The 27,958-nt window shown below is 39.2% G+C and overlaps 1 protein-coding gene across 2 annotated transcripts in view; it reads left to right on the top strand.

The window, feature by feature from the left end:
* Positions 1-20,296, top strand: part of Wdr26 (WD repeat domain 26) — a 43,852-nt gene extending 23,556 nt beyond the window's left edge. For both annotated transcript variants that reach the window (XM_041635209.1, XM_041635210.1), the window contains exons 8-14: positions 5,541-5,681; positions 9,030-9,149; positions 11,386-11,531; positions 11,959-12,037; positions 13,007-13,136; positions 14,548-14,733; positions 18,358-20,296. In XM_041635209.1, the coding sequence (XP_041491143.1) occupies positions 5,541-5,681; positions 9,030-9,149; positions 11,386-11,531; positions 11,959-12,037; positions 13,007-13,136; positions 14,548-14,733; positions 18,358-18,383 (828 nt within the window). In that variant the 3' untranslated portion in view covers positions 18,384-20,296. The remainder of the gene's footprint in view (positions 1-5,540; positions 5,682-9,029; positions 9,150-11,385; positions 11,532-11,958; positions 12,038-13,006; positions 13,137-14,547; positions 14,734-18,357) is intronic.
* Positions 20,297-27,958: the final 7,662 nt, after the last annotated feature.

Here is a 27,958-nt window from a genome sequence, read left to right as displayed (position 1 = left end):
CAATTTCCAGCAACCACATGGTGGCTCACAACCATCTGTAATGGGGTCTGGTGCCCTCTTCTGGCCTGCAGGCATACACACAGACAGAATATTGTGTACATAATAAATATTTAAAAAAAAAATGTCAGCTTAGGCTGTGAAAGTCGATTCCATGGCGAGGCCAGTAAGTTTGATTATTTACATGGCTCTCTGTCTCGTTGTTTTTGGAAGGGGTCTCTATGTAGTCTTGGCTGGCATCAAACTCAGCTCCACCTGCCTCTGCCTCAGGAACACTGGGATTAAACGATTTAGGCCACCGTGCCTGGTAACATTGTTCTCTTAAACACATGAGCTGAGTACACAGTAGAGCAGCAGTCTTCAATCATAAGTGACCTTTAATCATTTGTGTTCCAAGACCCTGCTTCTATCCATGGACCCTTTCTTGTAGATGTCAGGTTAAGAAGCCCATCAAAGGATTGTACAGGTTAGAAAGGACATTAAGATGCAATTAAATAATGTTACTATGTTTATTTTCAGTTGAAGTATGAGGACATAAAGGAACCTTATTAGCACTATGGTATAGCATACAAATGGGGACACAAGAAAGACATTATGGTAGAAAAGGAGTGTGACTTGACCCCTTCGTTAAATAAAATAGACATATTTTTAGTGATGGCAAAGAGTCACAAATTACACTAGAAAGAGTGTGGAATGTACACATGACCTTTGAATTTTGTGGGGTTTTGTTAAGTTTGTTAGGAGTTGTGGGTGAGATTCCCACTTTATTTTTAGCCAGTATAAAATGCCTATTGTGTGTTAATTTTTTTAATCTAGGCAACTAAGCATATGATAATAAACCCTGATGATTCTGTAACGGACGCTGTGGGAGCTCAGAAGAGATCTCGCTACATCTAGAAAGCTAAGGAAAGTAAGAAAAGAATTTAGGTGAAAGATCCAAGAACTGCTTAGGTGAAACTGATTCAGAATATCCTAAGGCCATCTGGGAGAAGAGTGGAAGTTCAGGAGGTGAACCAGTGAGGCAGATCTTCTGTATCTCTTGCTGGGGGGGTTAGACTTGATGTCAGTGTTTCCAGAATGGGTTTTCTTGAATACTGAGTGTGCAAAATATAATAGAGTTTTCTTTCTGTCTGTCTGTCTTTCTTATTTTCTTTCTTTCTTTCTTTTTTTTTTTATTTTTTTTGGTAAAAGGAATTTTTTTCTTGGCCCTATTAATTTAGGAATTCAGAATTAAGATTTAGATTCTAATCTGAAATGAGACTGGTGAACTCTTGACATAATGGTGCTTTCGTTATGTCAAATACTATTTAAGAAAAGTTGACTGCACTTTTTTCCCCCTCTTTGTCTTTCCTTCCTTCCTTCCTTAAGACAATAGTTTTATTTAAGCCCTATTTGTGTTACATAATTGGTCTTAAAAAAAAAAAAAAACCCTAGTCAGATATAGGAGTTAATGCTGAAGATCAGAGAAGCACAGTGACCAGCAACTAGAGAGTTCTTCTTTTACCTCTACAAATGGTCAGACCCAGGGGGAGGGGGTGATCCTGTCCTCAGACTGCTTCTCCAGACTGCATCCGTCTCCAGCAAATCTCCGACTGGACTGCACTCCTTCCCTTATTTCTCTCTGTCCATCACTCCTGTCTTCACCTCCCTAGTTCTGGGGTTAAAGACCTGTGATCCCAAGTGCTGGGATCACCTTTGTGTGAACTGTGTTTCTCTTTTAGACAGATTCAATCTTGTGTAACCCAGAGTGGCCCTGAACTAACAGATCTCCTGTCTCTGCCTCCTGAGTGCTGGGATCAAAGGGGTGCGCCACCACCTCCCGGCTTGAATATGTATTTTTTTTAATGCCCATTTTTGTTATTTGTTTTGTTTAAACTGGATTCCAGGGTGAATTAGAATTCATGATCATTCTGCTCTGCTTCCACAATGCTGGTATTAGTGTGTAGAAAAAAAGAATTTAAGATTTCGTTGCTGTTGTTTTTAATATATGAATATTTTGCCCAGTGTGTGTGTCTGTGCCCCTGGCACCTGTGGAGACCAGAAAAGGGCGTTGGGTCCCATGGAGCTAGAGTTAGATAGTTGTGAGTTGCCCTATTGGTGCTGGGAATCAAACAAAGTCTGTTGTGTGTTGTTTTACTCTCTTGTATTTTTGTGGGGCCCGCCACCCAGCTCCCAAATAAATCACACATGGAGGCTTATTCTTAGTTAGGCTTGTTAGTTTGGCTTGTTTCTTGCCAACTTTTCTTAACTTATCACAATTACCTTTTGCCTCTGGGCTTTTATCTTTCTTTCTGTATACCTTTCTTTCCTTCTTACTCTGTGACTGGCTAGGTGGGTGCCTGGCTCCAGATGTCCTCCTCTCCTTGTTCTCTTGTTGCTCCTCTCCTTTTATACTCTCTGCCTGCCAGCCCTGCCTATCCTTGCTTCTCCCTTGCTATTGGCCGTTCATCTCTTTATTATGACTGTCAGGTGTTTTAGATAGGCAAAGAATCACAGCTTCACAGTCACTCAAATGCAGCAGAAACAAAAGCAACACACCTTAAAATAATATTCCCTAACAGGAGTCCTGTGGAAGAGCAGTATCTTTATGATGTATGGAGTTCATTCTTATTGAGGTATATAAAATAATTGGGGTTTTTTTCCTCCCTCTTTTTTTTTTAAATATTTTATTTATTATGTACACAATATTCTGCCTGTGTGTATGCCTGCAGGCCAGAAGAAGGCATCAGACCCCATTACAGATGGTTGTGAGCCACCATGTGGTTGCTGGAAATTGAACTCAGGACCTTTGGAAGAGCAGGCAATGCTCTTAACATCTGAGCCATCTCCCCAGTCCCCCTTCCTCCCTCTTCTGTCTCTCTTTCCCCCACCCTCCTGTAGTTTTTTCGAGACAGGATCTTGCTGTATAGCCCAGCAGACCTTTTACTTATGGTCTTCTATATCTAAGCTCTCCAGTATGGAGAAAGCAGTCTTGCTCAGACAATCAGTTTTCTGGATAAGTATTTCTAACGGAATTTATTGTCAATTTAGAAGAAAATCTTTGTTTTCCTCTGGAGTATTGTTTTGTTAAAATTTTGTTCTCTGGCAATGTTAAGCTAGTCAAAAAAGATACAAAATTATGCAAGCCATTTTGACCTTTTATTGTTGATCTGATACAGGTACTCAACAAAGAGGTATCAGTAGTTGCATTGTTAATGTACTGTCATAAAAGGTTTTAGTCCTATGAATAAATAGCATAATAAACAAGCCATAGTTACGTTTCTGAAGCCAGGAGGTTTCAATTTTATCAGACTAGTTTAAGACCTGTTTATAGGTTCTTAGAGGTCATCGCTAGTGGACTTTATCTACCCCCAGGCTTAAATTTAGGCTCAAGGGGCTAGAGAGGCTACTCAGTATGTAAGAACACTTCCTGTTCTTCCAGAGGACCTCAGTTCTGCTCTCAGCCCTAATATCCAGGCTATTCCGGCCACTCCAAACTACACATAACTCCAGCTCCAGGGGACCTACTCTCTCAAGGCCTCTGCAGGAACATACCCAACCCCCTACACACATACAAACACATAAATAATAAGACTTTTTAAGTTATGCTCAGTACATCTCTAGTTGAATATCTAAAACATATTATTAGATTTTTGGTTTTTCAAGACAAGGTTTCTGTGTATAACAGCCCTGACTGTCCTGGAACTTGCTTTATAGACCAGACTGGCCCCAGACTCACAGAGATCCTCCTGCTTCTGCTCCCTGAGTGCTGGGATTAAAGGCGCGCACTCCCACTGCCTGGTAATTAGGTTTTTCAAAATTTCTCTGCTTTTCACTTAAACCAGAAATCTGGAGTTTGTCCTCTACCCCACCCCTAAGTGCTGGGGATTGGACCTAGTATACATGCTAGCTGGAATTTTAACTTGCATTTTTATCTCTAAAGTGTCTTTAGTTCTGATAGGTGGATTTTTTTGCTTGTTACATGTTTCTTGAGTCTTCCTTCTGATTCATCTTCAGCATTGTTGTTCCCATCTCTTGCTAAACTTAATATTTTATTAGATATTCCCTAGACTGGCTTGACATTTCCCTCTGGATAAACCAAATCATTAGCGTGAAGTACTATGTCACCTCTTCCAGTCTTGTCTCTTACATATTTGCACTATATAGTTCAGGCCTTGGAGCATAGTCCTTTGAGTCAGGAAGCCCAAATGAAAATTCTTCCCGTATAGATTTCATTTATTTATCGTGTATACAGTGTTCTGCCTGCATGTATTTTTCAGGCCAGAAGAGGGCACCAGATCTCATTACTGATGGTTGTGAATCACCATGTGGTTATTGGGAATTGAACTCAGAGCCTCTGGAAGAACAGCCAGTGCTCTTAACTGCTGAGCCATCTCTCCAGCCCCACAGACAGATTTTTTTAATGTTACTAAAACTTAGTTTGCTCCCTGGGATAGATCGTTCTTAATAATATTGTGTTGCTATCATATTATAAAAGACTTAATAAGCATTCAGTGAATATCCGTAAGTAGTATTGATATTGGTTTGTTAGTGGAAACATATTATGATACAGTCAGTTTTTAAAATAATATTAGACAGCAAATGGCCTAGGAATTCTTCTGCTATGTATATATTTAAGAGTAATATTAACATATCCACAGAAAAGCACATACATATTTTTAGTGGGCTTTTTGTTGTTTTGCTTTTATTTGTTTGTTTTGTTTGTTTGAGACAGAGTTTCTCTATGTAACAGTTCTAGCTGTCCTGGAACTCGCTTTGTAGACCAGATTGGCTCGAACTCACAGAGATCCACCTGCCTCTTCCTCCCAAGTGCTGGGATTAAAGGCATGTACCACCAGCACCTGTCTGCCGTTTTATTCTTAATATTCAAAAAGATAGAAACCAAATAGAGAAAATATATACTGTGTCATGCATGAAGCATAGAGACTTTGGAATGAATGAAATAAACCAACTACAAGAGGCTGTATTATATTTAATTTCATTTATATGGAATGCCCAGACTATACAAATCAGTAAAAATAAAGTAGTGGTTTCTGGGAACTGCAGGGAGAGAATTGATTACCAATAGATAGGGAATTTCTTTGGGGGGGGGTGATAAAAACATTACAGAATTAGAACCTTAGGCTATAAACTTTAAAGTTTATAACCTCTTACACGCTGTTCCACAAGTCTGTGGATTTACATCAACTGTTGAACTGTATAGCCTGAAAATGTTTATTCTGTGCTGTTATGTGTCTGTGAAGTTATTTGAGATAGCTTTGGTGTGCACATCTACTTTCAGTTTCTTTCAAGTTCCCTAAGGACAATTCCTGTGACAGTTTAATGTTTCTATCTAGTATATAATATGCTCTGTATAGTAGGTAATTAATCGGTGTAAACGAATCTCTATGAAGCAAGCTGCCTGAGCGTAGTTAATCCGTATTGACACAGAAACTTCACAGAATAAACAATACTATCAGTGTAGCTCTTTATACTTTAAATTCTTGTGCTAGCAAACGGTAGCTTTTAGTTAACTAAGTTGTCTTTTTTTTTCTTTTTTATAGGATACACACCTGCTAAAGCTGCTTAAAACATTAGAAGGACATGCATATGGTGTTTCTTATATTGCATGGAGTCCAGATGACAACTATCTTGTTGCTTGTGGACCAGATGACTGCTCTGAGCTTTGGCTTTGGAATGTACAAGTGAGCAAGTTCTATCCTTGGTTTAAGTCCAGCATAATCTTAACAGGCATTTGTTAAAACTTTATTCTTAGCCAGGCAGTGGTGGCACACAGCTTTAATCTCAGCACTTGGGAGGCAGGAGCAGGTGGATCTCTGAGATCAAGACAACGTGGTCAACAAAGCAAATTCCAGGGCAACCAGGGCTACACAGAGAAACTCTTTGTCTCAGAAAGGGGGAAGAAAAATAAAAAACAGTATTAGAAATTAAAAATATTTTTACAACAGAACCATTTAAGCTAAATTACTGTAACATGTCTCTTGTAAGTTATAGTGCTTCAAATGTTTAGAACTCAGCTGTTAAGATTTATAAATTTACTTGCTTTGTAGACAATGCTGGCCTTGAACTCACTGAGTGCTGGGACCAAAAAGGCGTGTACCACCATGCTCGGCTTTGCCCTAACTTTTGAAGAGAAATTTCAAATGTTGAAAATTTGAGAGGCTGAAGGGATAGCTCAGTGGTTAAGAGCACATACTGCTCTTTCAGGAGACCAGAGTTTGGTTCCCAGCACCAAAATCAAGCACCATATAAATACCTATAACTCCAGCTCTGGGAAATAAAAATCTTAAAAAAGAAAAAAAAAGAGAGAAATGGTGAAGCCAAACATAGTGTCTCAAACCTATAATCCTTCATCTATTAGGAGGCTAAGGCAGAAAATACCAAGGTAAGGTGAGTCCCGGGTGACCTATAGAGTGAGAATCAGAAAAGTTGAGAAATGGTATAGCTGCGTGTAATATTACTTGCCTGTAATCCTGTTATTTGAGAGAAAGGTAGGGGATTGAGAGTTCAAAGTCATCCTCAGCTACGTAGCAAGTTAGAGACCAGTATGTTTCCCAAAAGCAGAGAAAGGAAATGGTGGGTCATATATGCCCACCACCCTGGATATGGTAGTTGTTGTATGTTTGTGATATTTGTGTACACAATGAACATAAATACACAAACAGAAACACTTAAACATCAGAGCCAAAGTATTTGAATGTAAATTACAGACATGTTTAATTCTTAAATATTCAAGTATGTATCCTCAAAAATAACATGATATCCTTCATAACATTATTTTATGTGTGTAAATGTTTTGCTTGCATGAATGTATGTGCATTACTTGTGTGACTGGTGCCTGTGAGGTTGGAGAAGGCATCAGATTGATGTAGGGAATCACGATGAGGGTGCTAAGAATCAAATCCTGATCCTCTGGAAGAGCAATAAGCTCTCTCAACTGCTGAGCCATCTCTCCAGCCCTTACTTTTTATTTCATACCTAACGCACATCTCATTTTGTTCCAACAGTGTCTTTTATTATCAAGCTAGCGATTAACCACTGTTGTATTTGTAACTGGGTTTAGGAAAATGGCAAAGCATGGAATTAAATAGGAATAAAAGATAGATTAAAGTGAATCTGATCTAAAAGACTTTTTTCTTCTTTTTTTCTATTAAAGCTTTTTCTTCCTCCTAAGCATATACAACCTTACTAGAGACACAGTGACTAATACTTGTGTGGTCTTGAGTCAGATTTTAGTTCCTGGGTGTTAAATCATGTTTATGTTTAACTGCCATTATGCACTACTTGGTAAGTTGAGGCCTTTTCTAGTAGGGTTGTCTTTTAAGAAGTCCAAAAGCTATTTCTGTTGAAATTCAGATAGATTTCTAATCTAATGACCTCATACTCACAATTCTGTGCAAAATAGAAGAAAAACATTGCTGCTTCAGAACTTACTGTGGCAGGCGGATCTCTGTGAGTTCGAGACCAGCCTGGTCTACAGAGCTAGTTCCAGGACAGGCTCCAAAGCCACAGGGAAACCCTGTCTCGAAAAAAAAAAAAAAAAAAAAAACTTACTGTGTTAACATATTTGTTAAAAGTAAACACCCAATTTAAACTTTTAGCTGTACAGGTGAAGTGACTAAAACGGTAATTAAATAGCTGAGACTTAGTGAAGAGTTTGGGGAAGGATTTAGATGTTGAATTGTTTTTTTGTTCCTCACGTAAGGGAGACATCCAGCTTTCTATTTTGTGCCTCTTGTGCCTTTTTCACTTGGCCCCAGGTTCCTAATTATACCCTTTGTTTTCACTCTTTGATTTTTACTTTTGATTGCCCATTTCTCACAGGAAAATTATGCCCATGTACTTTTTTTATACCAAGGGCAGCTTTACCTCTCAGATCCTGTTTCTAATCCCTCAACAAAACGGAACAAGACTAGATTAAATGGTATGTGTCATGTCACCTAAGTTGAATAACTTAGAATGTGTAACAGGAGGATGGCTGAGGTTTCGGCACTAAACAAGCTTGATGAGTTGGAAGCACTGTAGAATCTATGCTGAACAGTACAGAGATTATTTCTGTGCTCTGCTTTTATTTTTTTTTAATATTTTTATGCTTTATTTAACTTTATTTTATGTGCATTGGTGTGAAGGTGTCAGATCCCCTGCAACTGGATCATCAGACAGTTGTGAGCTGCCATGTGGGTGCTGGGAATTGAACCCGGGTCCTCTGGAAGAGCAGTCACTGCTCCTAACCACTGAGCCATATCTCCAGCCCTGTGCTCTGCTTTTAATTGAAGTAAAATTACATATTAGAAAAAAGTTTTTTCCATTTTCCCTGCATTATTATGAGCATTTGAGTATGATATTTATCAAAATTATAATTGCCCTTTGTGGTTTTGAGGGCATAGTCTTACTACCTATTAATTGTGTTCTTAAAGAATTATTAATTGCATTAACTTTAGTTTTAAAATAAAATTCATAAAGAATTTTGGACTGAGAAGCTCAGAAGAATTAGCTTTGTGGCTTTGGGCTTTTCATTGTCCTGATTGTGGAAAATTACATGTTTAATTCTTTTTGGGGGGGGCCGTGGGGGGGTTCGAGACAGGGTTTCTCTGTAGCTTTGGTGCCGGTCCCAGAACCAGCTCTTGTAGACCAAGCTGGCTTGAACTCCCAGAGATCCGCCTGCCTCTGCTGGGATTAAAGGCGTGCGCCACTACCACCCGGCATGTTTAATTCTTTTAAGATTAAGAAGATTATTAAGATTAAGAAGATTATTAAAGCTTATTGCCTCTGAACTTTTAATTTTTATTTGAGTGTTGTAGTCTTATTTTTTGGTGAGGCCATTAAAAATAGCCGTCTTTCTGAATAGGACTGGTACCTTAGCAATATACCCAGTCACCTTCCGTTCTTCTGGCTCCCTTCTAAGAATCCTTAGAATCCCTTTCTTTTTCCTTCCTTTTCTTCCCCTCCTTTCCTTTCAAGTCTTCTTTCTTTGCATATACCCCTTAGAGAGACGTCTTGAGCATCTTATCCACAGTTTTATTTCCTTATAGACGGGAGAATTAAGAACAAAAATGAGCCAATCTCATGAAGACAGTTTGACCAGTGTAGCCTGGAATCCAGATGGGAAACGCTTTGTGACTGGAGGTCAGCGCGGGCAGTTCTATCAGTGTGTAAGTATTGAGTGCCTCCTCACCAGGGTATGCCTATTTTAAAAGTCAATTGAACTGTTTGCTTAATGATTTTTAAAATTTACAGTTGCTGGGCATGATGGGACATACTTTAAATTACATAGTAGAGGCAGGCAGATCTCTTAAGTTCTACAGGCTAGCCAAGGTTACATAGTAAGACCCATCTCAAAAAAAACAAAAACAAAAAGATTAAATAAAATGAAGGTTCACTTGACACATAGAATATGAAAACCTACTTACCATCCTCTTACGAGTATTTAGTAGAATTTTTATTACTTCTCTCTACTTTTAAAACCATTTCTGGTACTCATAAAAAGTGTAAAATTACCTGGGCATGCTGGCTGTTGTCCTAGCACTTGGGAGGCAGTGGCAGGTGGATCTCTTGAGTTTTTGGCCAACCAGGACTATATAGTGAGACTGTGTCACAGAAAAAAAAAAAAAATGTACTAATTTATAGGACTGAAAAATTCAGCAATTACTTTTGAGTGAGGTTAGGCCTTTGTAAGAAAAACGGTGCTAGCCAAGCATGGTATGGGAAGCTGAGGTGGGAATATTGTCAAGAATTAACAAGCGGATCTCTGTAAGTTCGAGACCAGCCTGGTCTACAAGAGCTAGTTCCAGGACAGGCTCCAAAGCCACAGAGAAACCCTGTCTCGAAAAACCAAAAAAAAAAAAAAAAAAAAAAAAGAATTAGCAAGTATCCTGGGAGCTGGGCAGTGGTGGCACACGCCTTTAATCCCAGCACTTGGGAGGCCAGACAGGTGTATCTCTGTGAGTTCAAGGCCAGCCTAGTCTGCAGAGCAAGTTTCAGGACAGGCTCCAACACTACATAGAAACTCTGTCTCGAAAAACCAAAAGAAAAATGAAAAATAAGTAGCCTGGGTTCTAGTGAGTTAGAGACCAGCCTGGACTGGAAAGTGAGACCACTGTCTCCAGAAACAGTTAACAGTGCTGTAGAGTTGAGGATGTAGCTCATCACAAACGGGGCATGGTGGCATACACTAATTGTGGCACTTGGGAGGTAGAAACTATAGGATCATAAGTCCAAGGTCCTCCTTGGCTTTGTGATCAGCCCTGGATATAGGAGACCCAGTGTGGAACAACAGCAAACCCACAAGAAGGTTGAATTTCATGAATCGCCCAAGCCGAAGTATCTGAGGAATAGAAGTAATCAGTGTTGCGGCTGAAGAGATGGATGGCTCAGCTGCTGAGCATGCAGTGCTCTTACAGGAGTCAAGTTGGGTTCCCAGCACCCATGTTGAGTGGTTCACAACCACTCTTGCTGCTGTCAGAGGATCCAATGCCCCCCTTTCTGGCTTCTGTGGGTAGCTATACACATTTGCACCTCACATAGACACACTTAATTTTAAAAAATAAACCCTTTTTTAAAAAAGTGATGGGTACTGACAATTTTTCAGTGATTTAAAGAATCTTATGGTCAATAGCTGCTGTGTTGATTGAGATTTTGATATCAGTTTTGAGTCTGGGTCACCATGTAGCCCTGGCTATCCAATCATTCCGAGTAGACCAGACTAACCCCAAACTCACAAAGTTCCTCCTACACATGCCTACAGATGCTGGGATTAAAGGCGTGTGCCACCACACCTGGCAATTGCAAATTATTTGATTAAATTAAGGTAAATGGCCCTATGACATACAAATGCAGTGTCCCTAAGCTTTGTCTAGGGCCCACATGTCACACCCACATGTCTCTTCTCATGGGGTCCTAGTAGATGTTTTCAGATCTTTTCCCCCAATGCATCACTTCAGTTGGGTGTTTATTTAGATAAACTGTCTGTAGTTGACCTCTACGGAATAAAACACATTTTACTAGGCTGTGGAGTAGGCTTCATTTCTTCTGGGTAGGTCATTTAAACTACTTTCAGGGCAGCTCACTGACAATTTAATACCTCCCTGGGTAGGTATTACAAACTGCCCCTTTTTAGTAAAATGAACCTTATGGAATTCATTGTGGTTTATTCTAATAGGTTATAAGCTATTCCTAGTTCTCTTTTTTTCATATCCCAGCTTTGTCAGAGTACAGTGTTTGCAGGTCTGTATGTAGTCAAACTCTCCTAAGTTAAAATACTTGTAGAGTAGTTTGACTAGATCAGCCTCAGACAAAAAAACAAGGCTATTTTCATAAGTCATTGTCAAGTATTTACATTTGGTTTGCTTTCTGAGTGGTGGTGTTTTTTTGTTTTGTTTCCCTGCTTAGGACCTGGATGGAAATCTGTTGGACTCCTGGGAGGGGGTGAGAGTGCAATGCCTGTGGTGCTTGAGTGACGGCAAGACTGTACTGGCTTCTGACACCCACCAGAGAATCCGGGGCTACAACTTTGAGGACCTTACAGATAGGAACATGTAACTATTATTTTGTTTCCAGTAGAAATGGTCTAATTTAGCAGGGTGCAGTGCTAGGCACACCTTTAATCCCGTCACTCAGGAGGCAGAGGCCAGCCAGTCTGTTGAGGTCAAGGCCAACCTGGTCAACAGAGCAAGTTTCCAGGATAGTCAGGGCTACACAGAGAAACCCTGTCTTGAACCTCCCCACCCTCGGAAAAAAAGCGGGAAGAATAGTCTAATTTATACGAAAATGTGTATATAGTTGGGATTTTGTTTATAGTTTTTATTGGTGATTTGAATGGTGTTATGGGGTACTTATTAACTCATTCTTATTGACACGTATGTAAGACAAAAGTGTCATTTAAGCTAAAATAGTTTATAGTCTCATAATTTGAAGTTCTTGACTCTTCATTTGCTTTTCCTGAAAAATTATTTCTGATTACAGAGTACAAGAAGATCATCCTATTATGTCATTTACTATTTCAAAAAATGGCCGATTAGCTTTGTTAAATGTAGCAACTCAGGTATGGTTTTTTTTGTATTTTTTTTTTCTACAACTTTCAGAAAAATTTAACTTAGTGAAAATGTGCTTTTGTTGTTTTTAGTCTAGCTGGTAATGTATGTGTTTAATGCTTAAATATGTAGGAATAAGCTATAAGTTTATTGAAATAATAGCATTTTGCACAAATAGAAAATAAAAAGGTTCCAGTGGGCAAAGGAATATTCACAAATTATTGTTAAAGAGTCTAGTCTATTGAGGCTGGGTGTAGAGCCCGCACCATTAATCCCAGCGCTCAGAAAGCAGAATAGAATAGTCAATCTCTGAATTTAAGAGTGCTTCCAAGCCATTGGACTAGCTCAGTGTTTCTTACCTATGGGTCAAGACCCTTTGGGGGTTGAATGATCCTTCACAAGGGTCACTTATTAGATATCCTGCATATCAGATATTTATATTGCGATTCATAACAGTAACAAAATTACAGTTATGAAGTAGCAATGAAAATAATTTTATGGTTAGGGTCACCACAACATAAGGCACTATATTAGAAGACCCTAGGCTAGATTGTCTGCCTTTTAATAAATAAAACAAAAAAAAAACTACTAAGCTTCATGATATCATACATGTCTGAACTCCTAAAAATAAAAACTTGAGGGTGGGATATAGTGGGGAATACTTTTTGTCCTAGCGTACAGGAGGCAGAGCAGGCAGATCTCTGAATTTGAGGCCAGCCTGGTTTACAGAGCAAGTTCTAGGACAGCCAGAGCTACACAGAGGAACCTGGTCTCAAAAACAAAAAAGCACAGCGTACAAACCTAGGAGGATCTATCAGCTCCAGGCTGCCCTAGAGTATTTGGTGGGATTGTCTTTTTAAAAAAATAAACAAATAAATAAATATAAATAAATAAAGTCACAGACCGGAGGCAGAACTAGCCCTATTTTAAAAAAAAAAAAAGCAACAAAAACTTCTTTTTTTCTTTCTTTTTCCCTGCAGGGAGTTCATTTATGGGACTTGCAAGACAGAGTTTTAGTAAGGAAATACCAAGGTGTTACCCAAGGGTTTTATACAATCCATTCATGTTTTGGAGGCCATAATGAAGACTTCATCGCTAGTGGCAGTGAAGGTAAGGTTGGTGTCGCTGTTCGCTTACTGCGTAGGTGAATTTAATGTCTGTGGTTCTCCCAGTTTATCAGCAGGTGTCAGAAGATTAAGGTTTTTAGTAGATTATCGACTATATTCTTAATGTTACCTTTTGGGGAATGGCTTGAATCCTTGATGTTTTGGTTTGGTTTTGATTGTTCATTTTCCCTTATGTTGCTGGTGATGGAACCCAGGGCCTTAAGCTGCTAGTGTTCTGTGCCTGTTACAGATTAGTGGAACCTGTCCTAATCACATTTTAGACATGCATTTGATGTTTGAATCAAGTCAAAATTTACTTAAATCATTATACCTTTATAATAATTGGTTTTCAAAGGTCGGAAAAGTCAGGCTTGCTGGTCATAGCGGCACACGCCTTTAACCCTTGCACTCAAGAGAGATGGAGGCAGAAAGAAACAAGTGGATTTCTGTGAGTTTGAGGCCAGCCAAGTCTACATAGTGAGTTTCAGGACAGCCAGGACAATACAGAGAGATCCTGTCTCCAAAAACCACAAGTTGGTTATTATGATTTACCTATATTTCAACAGAATAATTATTTCTATCAAGGCAATGGAAAATAATAATGATTTCTTTTTAAAAGATAATATGTGTGTCTGAGCAACACATTTATGCTGATAGTTGTTATGGTTTCAGAAAAACTCAAATTACAATTTTATTTCTAGTAAACTTGGTTTGTAGATGACAAATACCTGTGTTTTAGATAAACATGTGCCTGAACAGCAAAGTAGAGAGATTAGTTTTCCATTATTTCAGATTACTTCAGTTACTGTCTCTACAGTGTGGGAGAAGCAGAGTACCCACCTCCTAGCATGAGGAAGATTTCATTACACACATAAAGTACTTTGTAAGCTCCCAATAAAGGTTTTCCTCTAATGGTTGCAGTTTTCCAGTTTGGATATCTCGTTTCTCTGTTACCTCCACAGAGTACATCATCATCTCTATTCTGGGCTGGTTTATGCTCACATACCTTATTTGTATCTGGAGTTGTTTTGTTAACAAATGTCATGTATAGGTCTGGACAGTTGGGAGGTTGGGAGCCACCTTACACGGGTGCTTGGGAACTGAACTCTAGTCCTCTCTACAAGAGCAGCAAGCATTAACTGCTGAGCCATCTTGCTCCAGGTTGTGATTAGCAATAGTCACAAATGAACAGACTACTGCAAGTAGCTATTTTTGTGGCTTCAGAGCTAGGTACCTTGAATAGGAAGAAAAAAATTATAATGTATTAACATGGCTTTTCACAGAAGTTATTAAACTATTTTATTTTTTCCTCCCTTTAAGATATAATATTGTAGAATCATGTTGTGTGTGTGGTAAATGGTAATTCTGTTGATGACGTGGCTCTCTAACACTTCTCTGAATTGCTCTACATTTAGATCACAAGGTTTACATCTGGCACAAACGAAGTGAACTGCCAATTGCAGAACTGACAGGGCACACGCGCACAGTTAATTGTGTTAGCTGGAACCCACAGATTCCATCTATGATGGCCAGTGCATCAGATGATGGCACTGTTAGAATATGGGGACCAGCACCTTTTCTAGACCACCAGAATATTGAAGGTAAGGCACACACAGTCCTTGTGTTCTCCAAATACTGCTCTGAGTGACAGTACTTTTAAATAGTAGCTTAAATGTAGAATATGACTTTTTTTTTATTTCACCTTCTCACTTTATAAAAAGAATTTGAAAAATCTAAGTAAGTTTTATTTGTTTTTGGCTAGACAACGAAGAAAGTAAGCTACAATGTACTTCCTCGTTTGCATCAAGTTAGCTGTAGTATACTTTAGAATTTGGGGGGTTAAGAGATGGGAACATGCTAAGTGTTAGCCCCATAAGTGTGGGGACTTAAGTTTGGATCCCCAAACCCATGTAATGCTGGTGTATAGTAGTGTGAGTCTATAATCCCTTTGCTTTTATGGAACATGGTAGGTGGACACATAGGAGAATCGCCAGAAGCTGCTAGGCCAGCTAGGCAGACATGTACAGCAGAGAACAAGGGAGATTGTTTCTCGGTGGAAGGCAAGGACTGACACCCAAGGTTGTCCTCTGACATCCACACATCTTGCACCTGCAGGTATACACTTGCATGCACATACAGATTTTATTAAAGTGATGTTTCATCTTACTGTGTAAATGTGATATTATATGAAATGTTTTATGTACTTGAACTAAACAATTATAAATTCTGAGAAACTTTCATTTTATTGATCATCATTTTTGGGTTTTACTAATATGTTAGCACCGTATAGCATACTAACATTAACTATGTCTTATGGCGAAGGAAAGAAGGAACTAAAATTTCTGTGCTGCCCATGTGCCAAGTAGCATGTTCAGTGTATATTTGCTGTCTGTGTGTTCATGGTCTTGTAAGAGGAACATTTTTACTTTCATTTTATAGGGAAGGAACCAAAATATGGCAGATCTCGTTAATTTGTTGAATGCTGCATTTTGGCAAGTCTAGGTCTGGAAGGTTTTTCCCACCACCTTGATACTTGATGAAGAAAGCCATAAAGCTAACAGATGAGGATCAATTCTTGATGAAATATAATAATACCAGAGAGAATAAGATATTTTATGTAAATGTCCTTTTTTCACTCAAAGAGAACAAGTGAACTGTCTCATTTAGAGGGAAACACTTAGAGATTGTTTTGTTCAGTATGTTCCACCAAATGGTTGTTATTGTTTTGTTTTTCTCATGTGTGTGCCTGTGCTGTGTGCCCATGCTACCTGATGTGCATGTTGAACAGAATGACAGTCCTCTGCAAGAGCAACAAATGCTTTTAACTGCTAAAGCCATCTAGCTCTTCCAACCTCCCACCTAAACGATTTAGGAAGAAAAACATTTAACAGTTTCAACTGATGATTTTCATTGGAGGGAAGTTAGCTTTTTTTATTTTTTTTTTTTTTAATGACAGATGAAGTCAGCGCACGCCTTTAATCCCAGCACTTGGGAGGCGGCAGAGGCAGACAGGCCTCTTAAGTTTGAGTGATGCTAGCTGGTCTACAGAACAAATTATGATCTTTGGACATCTGCATCTGCAGTTATCTGTACTTCTGTATTTTATTAGTCAGTCAGAATGTGATTGGAAGAAATAGGACAGGAGTTGTCTACACAGCAGCTTCATCTCATAAGCAGTGCTGGCAGCACAGTGGGATAAGAGTTGCACTTTGTACTTTGTGACTTCAGTGGGTGTGCCAGATACTGGCTCAGTTCCCAGATCAGGACCAATTCAGCGATCTTCATTATGCTACACCACATAGGTCTGACCCTACAGATATGGTCATTCTCATTTCAAATAAAAGAAGTACTTTTTGAGAATATCCCTTGTGGTCTTTTTCCACATACAAACGAAACATTTTTCTATACCTTTTTAGAATAGGAATTTGGAAGTATAAGTGGCTTAAAAAATAACATTCAAAGAATGTAGTCTAAGGTTATATGTCATTTAAATACTAACTCAAAACCATATATCTATGATATAAAAAGTTTGTACGTTTGTTGGGTACAGGAAGGTGGTGGGTACACGTCTATGTTGAATCAGTGGGACTGCTTTCTGGAATTGGTATCCTTCCCCGAGATGGGTTCTGTTGATTGAGCTCAGGTCTTCAAGTTTACCAGCAAGAGCTTTTACCTGTGGTGCCATCTTATTTGTTTTTAAATTTGTCTTTATGTGTTACGGATTTTTTGCCTGAATGTGAATCTGAACCACATGTGTGGTGCCCACAGAGGCCAGAAGAGGCTGTCTGATTCCCCAGGACTGGAGTTAGAAACTTTTAAAATCCCATTGTGTGTGTTGTGGGAATCGAACCAGGGCCCTCTGAAAGGACGGACATTGTTTTTTACCTCCTGGCTTAATTTCTAATCTTTTGTGAGGAGTTACAAGATTGATTGCCTTAGTTACTTTCTGGGTTTTGTTTGTGTGGAGGGTGTATAAAATGAAATAGGATGAAATATTTATACATGCTATATAAGGTACATGAACCTTGAAAATGTATAGTAAATGAAACACACCAGAAACAAAAACATACAGACACACAATATGCTGTGATTGCATTTTATATTGAAGTGGTTTAAAAATAGGCCAATCCACAGAGACTAGAGGAATATTTGGGGTTTTTTGTTTGTTGTTTTGTTTTAGATGGGGATTTGTGTCATTGCTACAAGATGGTAAAGTTGGTCTAAAATTGTGTACTTCTGTTTTATAAGTTATCAATATATTAAAACTAGCCAGGCGATGGTGGTGCACGCCTTTAATCCCAGCACTCGGGAGGCAGAGGCAGGTGGATCTCTGTGAGTTCGAGACCAGCCTGGTCTACAGAGCTAGTTCCAAGACAGGAACCAAAGCCACAGCGAAACCCTGTCTCGAAAAACCTAAATATATATATATATTTAATATAAACTATTAAGTACTTAAATGAGTATATTGTTATGGTATGTGAACTCTATCTTAATACAGGTCATATATACACTACTCCCAAATGGAGCTGGGTGATGCCAGAGACCTCAGGCTTTAGCAGCTAAAGGGATTGAATACATAGAGTGTGCAGCTCTGCCTTGTATTATCAGTTTTCTTTCATTGTTCTTGTTGTAAACTAGCAAAATTTTCTTATCCCAATTATCTATTTCAAGGTTAATTTTAAAAATAGGGAATTCTGCCCACGCCTTTAATCCCAGCACTCAGGAGGCAGAGGCAGGTGATCTCTTGAGCTCAAGGCCAGCCTGATCTACAAAGTGAGTTCCAGAACAGCCAGGGCTGTTACATAGAGAAATCCTGTCTTAAGAAAAGAAAAAAAAAATAAAATAAAATAAATTAATAAATGAAATAAGGAATCCTGTCAGGCATGGTCATGCACACCTTTAATCTGGAGGCAAAGGCAGGTAGAACTCAAAGTTCAAAGCCAGCTAAAGCTACACAGTGAGATTGTCAAAAAGTAGCATAAAATTATAAAATTCTAATATTATGTTCATCCCTTTTCTGTATTATTTCAAATAAGCATGAGGTTACATTATAAGATATAACCTAAAACCTGAGGGAGATACATTAAGGACTACGAAAATATCAAGAATTTTTATGTATGTTATTTATTCTGCTGTTTATATACTAATGCAGATTTTGAAACTTTCTAACTGGTATCTTTTTTTTTCTTTTTCTCTCTGCACGTTTTCATCTTGTCTTCATTCAGAGGAATGCAGTAGCATGGATAGTTGATGGCGAATTGGAGCAGACGACTTCTGTTTAACTTAAAATTAGTCGTATTTTAATGGCTTGGGATTTGGTGCAAACAAACATGATTGATAGCTGGACAGACATGCTCGTCATGAAAAAAAGAACCATTTCTGAAGCCCGATTGGGGCCAAACATTTACACCTTGCTTCATAGTAACCAGTTGATGAAGCACGTCGTTAGAACGTTGTTGGACACCATGTTGAATTATTCCCCATCGGTTGTGAAGAACTGTGCTACATTCAGGCTTACCCATTGAACTCAGTATATATATATTTTTCCCTCCTGCCTTTTGTCTGGTGGGATACCATTCTTGTTGCTCTTCTGTGTAATGAAGTTCAAATGCTCGTTTGGAAACTTTATTTAACAGTTTAGAAGGCTTGATAGGAAGAGTTCATTAGTCTGAAGAGTATACATTGGACAGGAAAGAACTTCCTTTTGTTTCTTCAAATCTTTCCGCCTTATTTAGCTTGAGATCTTTGCAGCTTGGTTCATGGATTCTAGCCTTGCCCGTTGCGCAGTATATACTGATCAGATGATAAACAGTGAACTATGTCAAAAGCACTCTCAATATTACATTTGACAAAAAGTTTTGTACTTTTCACATAGCTTGTTGCCCCGTAAAAGGGTTAACAGCACAATTTTTTAAAAATAAATTAAGAAGTATTTATAGGATTAAAGTGACTTCATTTGTATACATTTGGAATCTAAACCAGCTTAAAAAGAGTTTCTTCTGTGACTCAGATATGCAGTGTGGCTGATGCTCTTCTGGAGTACCACCTGAGATGGTCAGAGACTGCTCAGAAGGACATGGCACAGGAGAGCAGAGAGATACTTGGAAGGTTCCCCCCTTTTATTTTGTTCCCGAAGGGACATCAGTACCTGATGTTGAAGAAATTCAAGATTCAAAAGGAGAATTTTATAAATACACCAACATAAAAATCAGCCATCAGTCTAGGTTTTCAAGAAAGCTTGTTCCATGTTCTTCTGGTCTTGGTGTGATCTAGTAAAAGTAGAGATCAGAAGATAGGCTACTTTGGGAATTTATAGTGTAGTTGAGACTTAGAAGAATTCAGCAGGTTACAAACATAAATAAACTGGGATTAAAACCTCAGTCATTTCTTCTAGTTGCCCTTAATGCCCAACATATAGGGACACTGGAATTTAAAGAAGATTCCTTCTCAGCTTTTCAGATGTTGCCATACTGAACCTCATTCAAACTGGTGCTGTGGACAGTCTTTCCCTCTCCTCCCCCTTGTAGTTTAAGGGACGGTTTCCTTATGGGAACAAAGACTACTCATTTTGAAGACTACATCCAACGTCTGATGTTCACGGTGTTTTTGAACCCACAGCCACTGGCTCTAACAGTCTCCCTTGAAATGCCCTGTTGTCAGTAGAGGATAATAAGGGTGACCACAGCTATTATTAGGAGAAGTGGAATCACTCCCAAAGTAAGATCCTGGTGAAGAAAAAACATCTTGTACCAAGTTGCCCTTGAGGCTGAGCCAAATCTATGGCATTCTCATCATGATCATACCCTTCATAGCCCTAAGAGGAGAGAGGCTTGGATGGTAGAGGTCATGAGGGGTGGTAGCAGGGAGGAGAAAGTCAGGAAAAGGGAGAAGAAAACACATTTGGCCTTAAAATAGTGTTCATTCTCCCAAAGCCCACAGTAAGGAAATGGCAGATCGTAGTCGGCGACTATTTTATCAAATTGATGTGTAAAAAGGTTTCTTTAAACTTCATTTTGCAGAGACCACCACTTTAGAAAATCAGAGAAATCCTGTTTTGATACTTCCAAGTTAAAATAGTATGTTACCCTTTATCTGGTACTTCATTTCCTGACTGAAGTTACTTTTTACTTTAAGCTTGAATAAAAACTTTGATTTGTTAATGTATATAATTAAGTGGCAACTCCTCTTTACCTCAGTGCAGTTAAAACCGTATTTTGATTGATATACCCTGAAGCCATTAATACATACACCCCAGTCTCTACAGTAACAATCACTAACAAAATGTGGCAAACAACTCCACAGCTGTTTACAAATGTGGTTACATCGTCCTACATGGTACTTTCGGAATATTCCCTGAGATCTGTGCCCACTCAGATTCTATACCAAGCCACACCTAGATCTATCTGTCTTGAGTTCTCACAGTACTTCTGAAGTACAGTTCAAAACACCTAGAAGTAAAAACGTGGACTGAAAGGGAGGGACATTTTACAAGACCATAACTCCTGTTAAAGTGGAGTTGCAACTATGCAAAGGTGTTCATAGCAGCTAGGTGAATTTGGTTGCCAGGTCTGCCCTAACTGGCAGTTTCCTATATATACTGGTACTTCACTGTGCCAATTTGCTGTAAGCATCTGCTTCCTATGTTTACCCTGAAGTGAACATGTGAGAAAGATGGTGAAGAAACCTTAGCTTTTATGATGGAAGAACCTAGTGGCAGGATTTTTCTAACCCTTAGCTATTAACTGAAATTTTCTGACAATGTGATAAACAACACAAAGGCTTAAGAGGGAACATTCTGTCACAAGATACTAACCAATGTATAAACTGAAAAGTACCAATACTTTTTGCACATAGATCAAAATAGTGGAGAATTTTGGCTCCAAAAATCAGGTTAGTAGGCTCAATTCCATGTGCTTAAAAATGTTTTTGTTGTTGTTAATGCATTGATTAAGGGCTAGAGCAAGAATGAAATTAAATGTCTTTTTCCTCTAAATAACTGGTTTTTAGTGGTGAAGTGTTGGATTTGGGAATCACTGAGGTTGGTGTGTGGGTGGAGAGCAAATGAATTAAGAGTGGGAGTTGGGAGATGACAGCTTCAGACTCGAGTTTCTATTTTCTTAGTATTCATGCCAGCTGTGTTTCATTGCTCTTGCTGGCCAGATAGTCTAGTAATCCAGGTAAGTAGTTGAAGACAGGAAATTTTGTTTACAATGTCCCCATATATTGGCCCAATTTATTGGGTGGGAGAACAAAAAAGGAATTCTCTAACTATAAGTAATTAAAATAACCTGTTAAATAAACCAAGAGCAATTTTATCACTATTTCCTTAGTCTGAGAAAATGCAAACAGTAATTCTGCAAGGTCAGTCAGTGGTTAGGAGTGCTCTGCCTCAACTGGCATTCTGTGGCATTAATAGAAAATTCTTCTTCCCCACCCCTCCCCACCTTGAAATCTTTTTTAGGACATTGGTTCCTGCAAACAAGAACTGACCCTCTGCCTCCCATTGGGTAAATGTATATCGCACATCTCTTGAAAGGGAACATATCCATGTCATTTACTTTACGGCAGAAGAATGGGGAGGAAAGAAGATAATCTGTCTTAATATCCTTTGTGTCCCAGTTTTCAAATATATATATATTAGTAATTTTACTTTAATGACTCAGACTTCAGCAAATCTCCCTTTGTTTGCTGGCCAAAGCATTCCCTCCATTTTCGAAACCATAACTGATTTCACTTAAACTGCTAACTTACACTTCGACACTTTCTAAAAACAGGGTGAATTTAATCTAAACTTTGCAGTGTTGAGCTGTTGTTACAGTAGCTGCTCTAGAATTGAAAAAAAACAAGCTGTATAAACCCATCCCCTATCTATTTAATCCAGACAGCCTGGGTTAATGAGATTAATCGTATAAAATTTTGTGTGTTTGAGAAAGAACTTGATTCATAAAATATCCTAGAAACAACTAGGTTGTAAAGTGCGCTCTTTAAGACTTGGTTAATACTTGTCTATTTTTATAAGAATGAAATTGTGTCCCATCTTTGGCTTAGACATTTACGTTATCAGGATCAATATGCAAAAATTAATCATAACATTCTTAGGCTCCGAGGGGGGAATGTTAATTGGTCCCTTGAAAGTAAAAGAGCGAGAGTGTGTGTGGGTGTGTGGGTGACGTGTTGAGGGGAGGAGATCACAGAAGCATGTAGTGCTTACAAACCAAGCTGTAGAGATCACATGAAGAACTCAGTGTTGCTCTGGAGATTTCTGAGCTATGGAGAGTGATGTGGCATTGTGTGATGTAGCTCACACAGCTGTTGGTGTGGACTAACAGTTACTATGAACTGACAGATGTTTCCAGAGGATTGTGTTCTTAAACTTTGGGGTTTGCTTTTTTAACTGCCTCTCAGATTATATTTAGTAGTTTAAATTTCTTTATTATTTCATTAAAGTATAAAAACTTCAGGTCTCATATTTATTTTCACTTGTTCTACTAATTATTTACAAAACACCTTTTGGTTGACATTTATTTTATAAATGTGTGGTATATTAAATGTCTTTAAATTTTTTTGTTTGGTTGAAATTACAGTAACTTAGATTTGGTTTATTGGGATTTTTAAATTTTATTTTAATTACACCTTTTCCATGTCAGTGCACAGCACTTGCCCAGTCCTTTGTATTCCCTTCTCTCAATTCAATAAACAGAATGAATAATTGATTCTTGTTGTATTAGTTTGCTGAACTGGTAGCCATATCTTGACTAGAGTTTGTGAGTGGAGCATAAGGAAACAATTGTTAGTGTTCTTGAAGAAGGCCATTATGCAGCTAGTCATAGGTAAGGTTAGATCCCAGAACCTGTACTTAGAAAAGCCATTGAGATAGCTCAGCAGGGCTTTTTCCAAGCCTGGTGACCTGAGTTACTAAGGACGCACATGAAGACAGCCAACTCCTGCAACAATATGTGCCCGCCTCCCTCCCACCCCCAGAAATAAATAAGAGGAGAAAATCTGTTTGTGTGTGCATGTATGGTACTGATAAACTGCTAATATACCCAGTGCTTGGTGTATTCCAGCCCCTAGAATAAGCCCAGGTCTGTGAGGAGATGGTAATTCCCAGCTTACAGATGAGGGTTTAACTGAGAACTAGTTCAGAGCTCACGCTTTCAGTCATGCCATAGTCGCCCTTTAGTCTGCAGGTGGCCACTTTGGAAAAAATCAATTTGTTAGTGTCATTAAAATTAAATGACATAAGATTTCAGGAGTTATCTATATAATTAAATACTTCAGTTTTCTAGAGTCTCCAGTCAAGTTACTTAGTATGTTAAAGCTGTGTCACTAATCTTAGAAGGGAACTAATAGTATCCCACCAGACATTGAACCAAGAATTGGGAAAAAAAAATGTTTTTGAAGAGTGATTTAAGACTTCAAGGTCATCCTAGTAGTCTTCATAGCAAGTTCTAGGCTGGAGAGATGGTTCAGAGGTTAGAACACTGGCTGCTCTTCCAGAAGATCCAGGTTCAAATTCTCAGCACTCACATGGCAGCTCACAAGTGTCTGTAACTCCAGTCCTTTTGACTTCTGCAGTGAAATGAAAGGCTTATAGACATTCTCCAAATGTATAGACCTTGTTTAGATGCCTATGTTAACAAGCCAACTACAGAACTTTTGAGCCCTCATGAGTTATTTAATATAAAGAAATGGTAAACAGTCTAACTCTAGAAGAAAAAGCAAGAGGTTTGTGGATTTGAACCTGCCTGAGCTACATAAGGCTCTCCCTCCTCCCCATGATAGTTTATATAGAGTGTATTGGCACTATATTTGTGTATGCTTTAAGATTCTAAATCTAAAGTGATCTTGAACTTGCTTCAGAGCGTGGTAGGCAGGAAGGAGGTAGGTTATCAGTACAATGCACTGGTTATTACAACTGGTAGAAAATATCACCTAAGAAACCTGGGGTCATCTATAGCGGCTGGAGATGGAGCTTGGTGATTTCAGTACTTGCCTACAAGTGTTTGTGAAGTCAATCTCAGTTCCCAGCACTAAAACATTCTGAAGGCAATAGCTCAGCAGATAAAAGCACTTCCTTTATAAGCCTGACTTCAGTCCTCAGCACTCACATAAGAAACCGGATATGGTGGTGTGGATCTGTAATCTTGGGAAGACTGGGAAGCAGAGACAATAATCATCCGGAAGGTAGCAGGCCAGCTATCCTGGAGTATGCTGTGCGGTGGCACAGAGAGACAACTCCATTTCAACAAGATGGATGGTGAGAACTGATCCAGAGTTGTCCATTGACATCCATATCCCTTTGCCCCAGAAAAAGAATATGCAGATTTGCTAGAGGACTTGCCTTGTTCCACAGATCTCTGTTGTCTGTCATAGCCCTCAATTAAATAAGGTTCAGTCCAGTCTGTGGAATAAGCAGGCCCAGAGGTAGATCAGATCCAGAGATTTCAAGGAACTTCTCGCAGTTGGATCCATGTTCTTTCCTCAGAATGAGCAGTGTGAAGCTAGCTTTGGGAATGGACAAAACGCCTTTGTTCAAGTGCCAACCACAAGTAAATGGTTAGGGGGTAATGGATGTAAGGTGAGGTCAAGTCCCCTCAGTTGACAACACAGATCCCAGGGAGTGGGCTGTGTGGAAGAGATGTCAGGAGAGTCATGGAATAGTAGCTCAATCTTACATACCAGTCCTGGGGTGTATAGCTCAGTGGTAGAATACTTACTTACCTTACATGTGCAAGGCCCTGGGTTCATTGCCTACCAATGCAGAAACAAAAACTTAACCTTCCAATCTGATAGAGGAACCTAAGGTTGGAGAGATGGTTAGTGGTTGAGAGCACTGACTGCTCTCCCAGAGGACCTGGGTTCAATTTCCAGCACTCACACCTGTCTGTAACTCCAGTTCCGGGGAATCTAACACCATACCAGATGCACATAAAATAAAGTTAAAGAAAACAGGAACTTAGCATATTTGAGCAGTGTAGCTTAAGCAGGCCTTGAAGCAGTGCTGCCTCCGCCTCTGGAGTGCTGAGATTACAGGTGTCCACCTCCTCCACTAGCTTTTAAATCAGCACACATTTTGACTAGGTTCTAATATTTAGTGGAAACTGATACATAAGTGGGACCCAAGATACAAAAATGGCATTTTAACAGATATGGCAGAGATTGACAACAGGAAGCCAAACCTCTGCTTCAGTAAGTGGACTGTAATCACCCACCTATCACACCCTCTTCTCCACCCAGCCTCACAGGGAGCAAATGAAAAGCTGTCTTTCTAAACTGAAATGATCTTTCTGAAAAGCATCCTGAGTGTAGTACCAAGTTAGTGCTGTGACTTATGTGGTAACTACAGTTGAGGCTTTGAATGACCAAGTCATTAGCTAGCTTCCTGCCTTTTAAGATATTTGAGAAAAGTAGGCTAAATCCAAAGGCTTCACTGGAAGTCTTCAAGGACAGACATTTTTGAACAGCCTTCCTAACCAACTTTACTACATCAAAAATATTTCAATCTATTCTATTACAGGCTATGCCTGGTTTAAAGGACAAAGTGTGGGATGTAGCTTGGTTGATACTGAGTTCTAGACCAGTCTAGGACACAGGAGATCCTATTTTTAAAAATGAATGAATGGTCTAGGGAGATGACTCTCCAGTTAAGAATTGGCTGTTCTGGAGGACATGGGTAACTAACAAGCTGTTACTCCAGTTCCAGGGGATCTGATGTCCTCTTCTGGCTTCTAGGGGCACAGACATGCAATCAGGCCAAACACCTATACATATAAAAACACTTAAAAAAAGAGAAAATCTCCGATTGCTGATCCTAGATGGCAAACATAATTTCAAATTCTATCCTTCTGTGGTATTGGAGATGAAACCTATAACCATGCTCATGCTGGAAAATTACACGAACACCAAGCCACACCCCAATTCAGCCTATTTCTATGTTACTATCATCATTATTATTGTTTTTTCAAGACAGGGTTTCTCTGTGTAGTCCTGTTTATCCTGGAACTCACTCTGTAGACCAGACTGGCTTTAAACTCAGAAATCCACCTGCTTCTCACTCCAGAGTGCTTGGATTAAAAGCATGCACCACCACTGCCCGGCTACTTCTGCATTATTAAAACAAGTTTATCTAGATATTGGGGAGAGATAGTTACACCTAGTATGTGATAATGCATAATCTGAAAAAATATTACTTGTAAGCAAAATTAATTTCAGCAGACTGAAGTAAATCCAATACAACAGTTTCTCTTATAAGCCCAGAAGATCTTACAATACTTCTAGTGTGCAGCACATTATTGGGCTGGTGACATGGCTTAGTAGTTAAGAGCACTTCAAGAGAACCAGAGAAAATTCCCAGTACTTACATGGCAGCTTGAAACTGTCTGTAACTCCAGTTGCAGGGGACCTGATACCCTCTCAAAGACATACATACAAGCTAGACAATCAATATGGTTAAAATAAAAATGTCATTTTAGAAAAAGAATACTTCTAAAGTTAACTGCCTTGAAAAAAGAGAAAGATAGTGGTGGGCTTTGATTCTGCTGTTCCATTGCTGCTTCTCTGAATTAAAGGACATCAATCAGACTTCTTGATGAAAGAGCAATAGAACAACACAATCAGATTAGCTTGTTATTCAACAGCCATTTATTGTTTCTGTGTGCAAGGCACTGTATTAGGCGCCAGGAGAGAAAGGAAGACAACACAAACATGATCAGAGTGGACTCTGCTCTCCAGGAGCGCACAATCTAGAAAGAGACCAATTGCATACAAGTGACAGCATATGGAAAGCTGTGAGCACTTTTTCCCAGGAGACAGTACAGACCACATCAGAAGGAGGCCTCTGGGTTCTTGCTACATTCTCCTCTTGAGTAGCAGTCATGAAAAGGGATATGACCCAGCATAGAAGGACCCAATGGTAGTCTGCACTGGCCAGGCCCTCGACACTAAAGCTTTTACAGCGGGCACAGGAAGACAGGAACTGAACTGGAGTTCAGATGTCCACACTCTGAGACCTCTGTCTCCATCTTGGAGATGAGAGTGCTAGAATGTAGAGCCTCACCAGTCCCCTGCAACGCTCATCACTGTACAGCAGCACTGCAGGCACAACCACTTAGGGCCAGTGCTTGCATCCTCATTTTCAGGGTTTACAGAAAACACCCCTCTCCAAAAATTCCAGAGGAATGACTCTCCCAACCCCTTCCTGGCTTTGATATACACAAGCAATATGAGAAACAAAGGGGTTTTGTCTGTAACTAGTGTTTGAGAACAAAGTTTGGTTACTAAAGACTAGGCAGCTTGTGCCTGGCAGACAAGTGACAGCCCAAGGGTGCTCCACTAATTGCTTTCAGTTTGGGTGAAGAATACTTGGAGAAGATGAAACATTTTAGCCCAAAGTCCTTTACTACCTTGGAGCCACTTGAAGTATGACAGCCTGTCTCAGTTCTATGAATTCTCCAACAGTTCTGCTTGGGAAGCTTGAGTAACACTGACAGGCAATGGCAGGTGGGCTGTTAAGCAGAAGGTATCCCAGGGAGAGAAGTAAGAAAAAGGTAAATAAAAGTAACTGTAACAATGTTACAGCTTCTTAGCCTGTTCCCAGGCTGAAACACAAGATTACTGTTGGGAGAATTCCCATGATTTCAAAGTCCCAAAGATCCAAATTTATTTTGCATGCCATCCCAAATCCTTTTGTCCAGAGCACCTCTCCCATTCTGACAGGGAATCTCACTTCCTGGCTGTCTTGCTTCTACCAATTCTCAGTAAGACAGGCAACATTTAATCTTCTGGGAAACCACACACTGTTTTACCACCAAGGTTCATCATGCC

The sequence above is a fragment of the Microtus oregoni genome, unplaced genomic scaffold (assembly GCF_018167655.1).
Source record: "Microtus oregoni isolate MIOR12 unplaced genomic scaffold, Mior012 000047F_ref0000412, whole genome shotgun sequence".
In the NCBI taxonomy this organism is placed as follows: domain Eukaryota; kingdom Metazoa; phylum Chordata; class Mammalia; order Rodentia; family Cricetidae; genus Microtus; species Microtus oregoni.
This window is presented reverse-complemented; position numbering and strand designations above follow the sequence as displayed.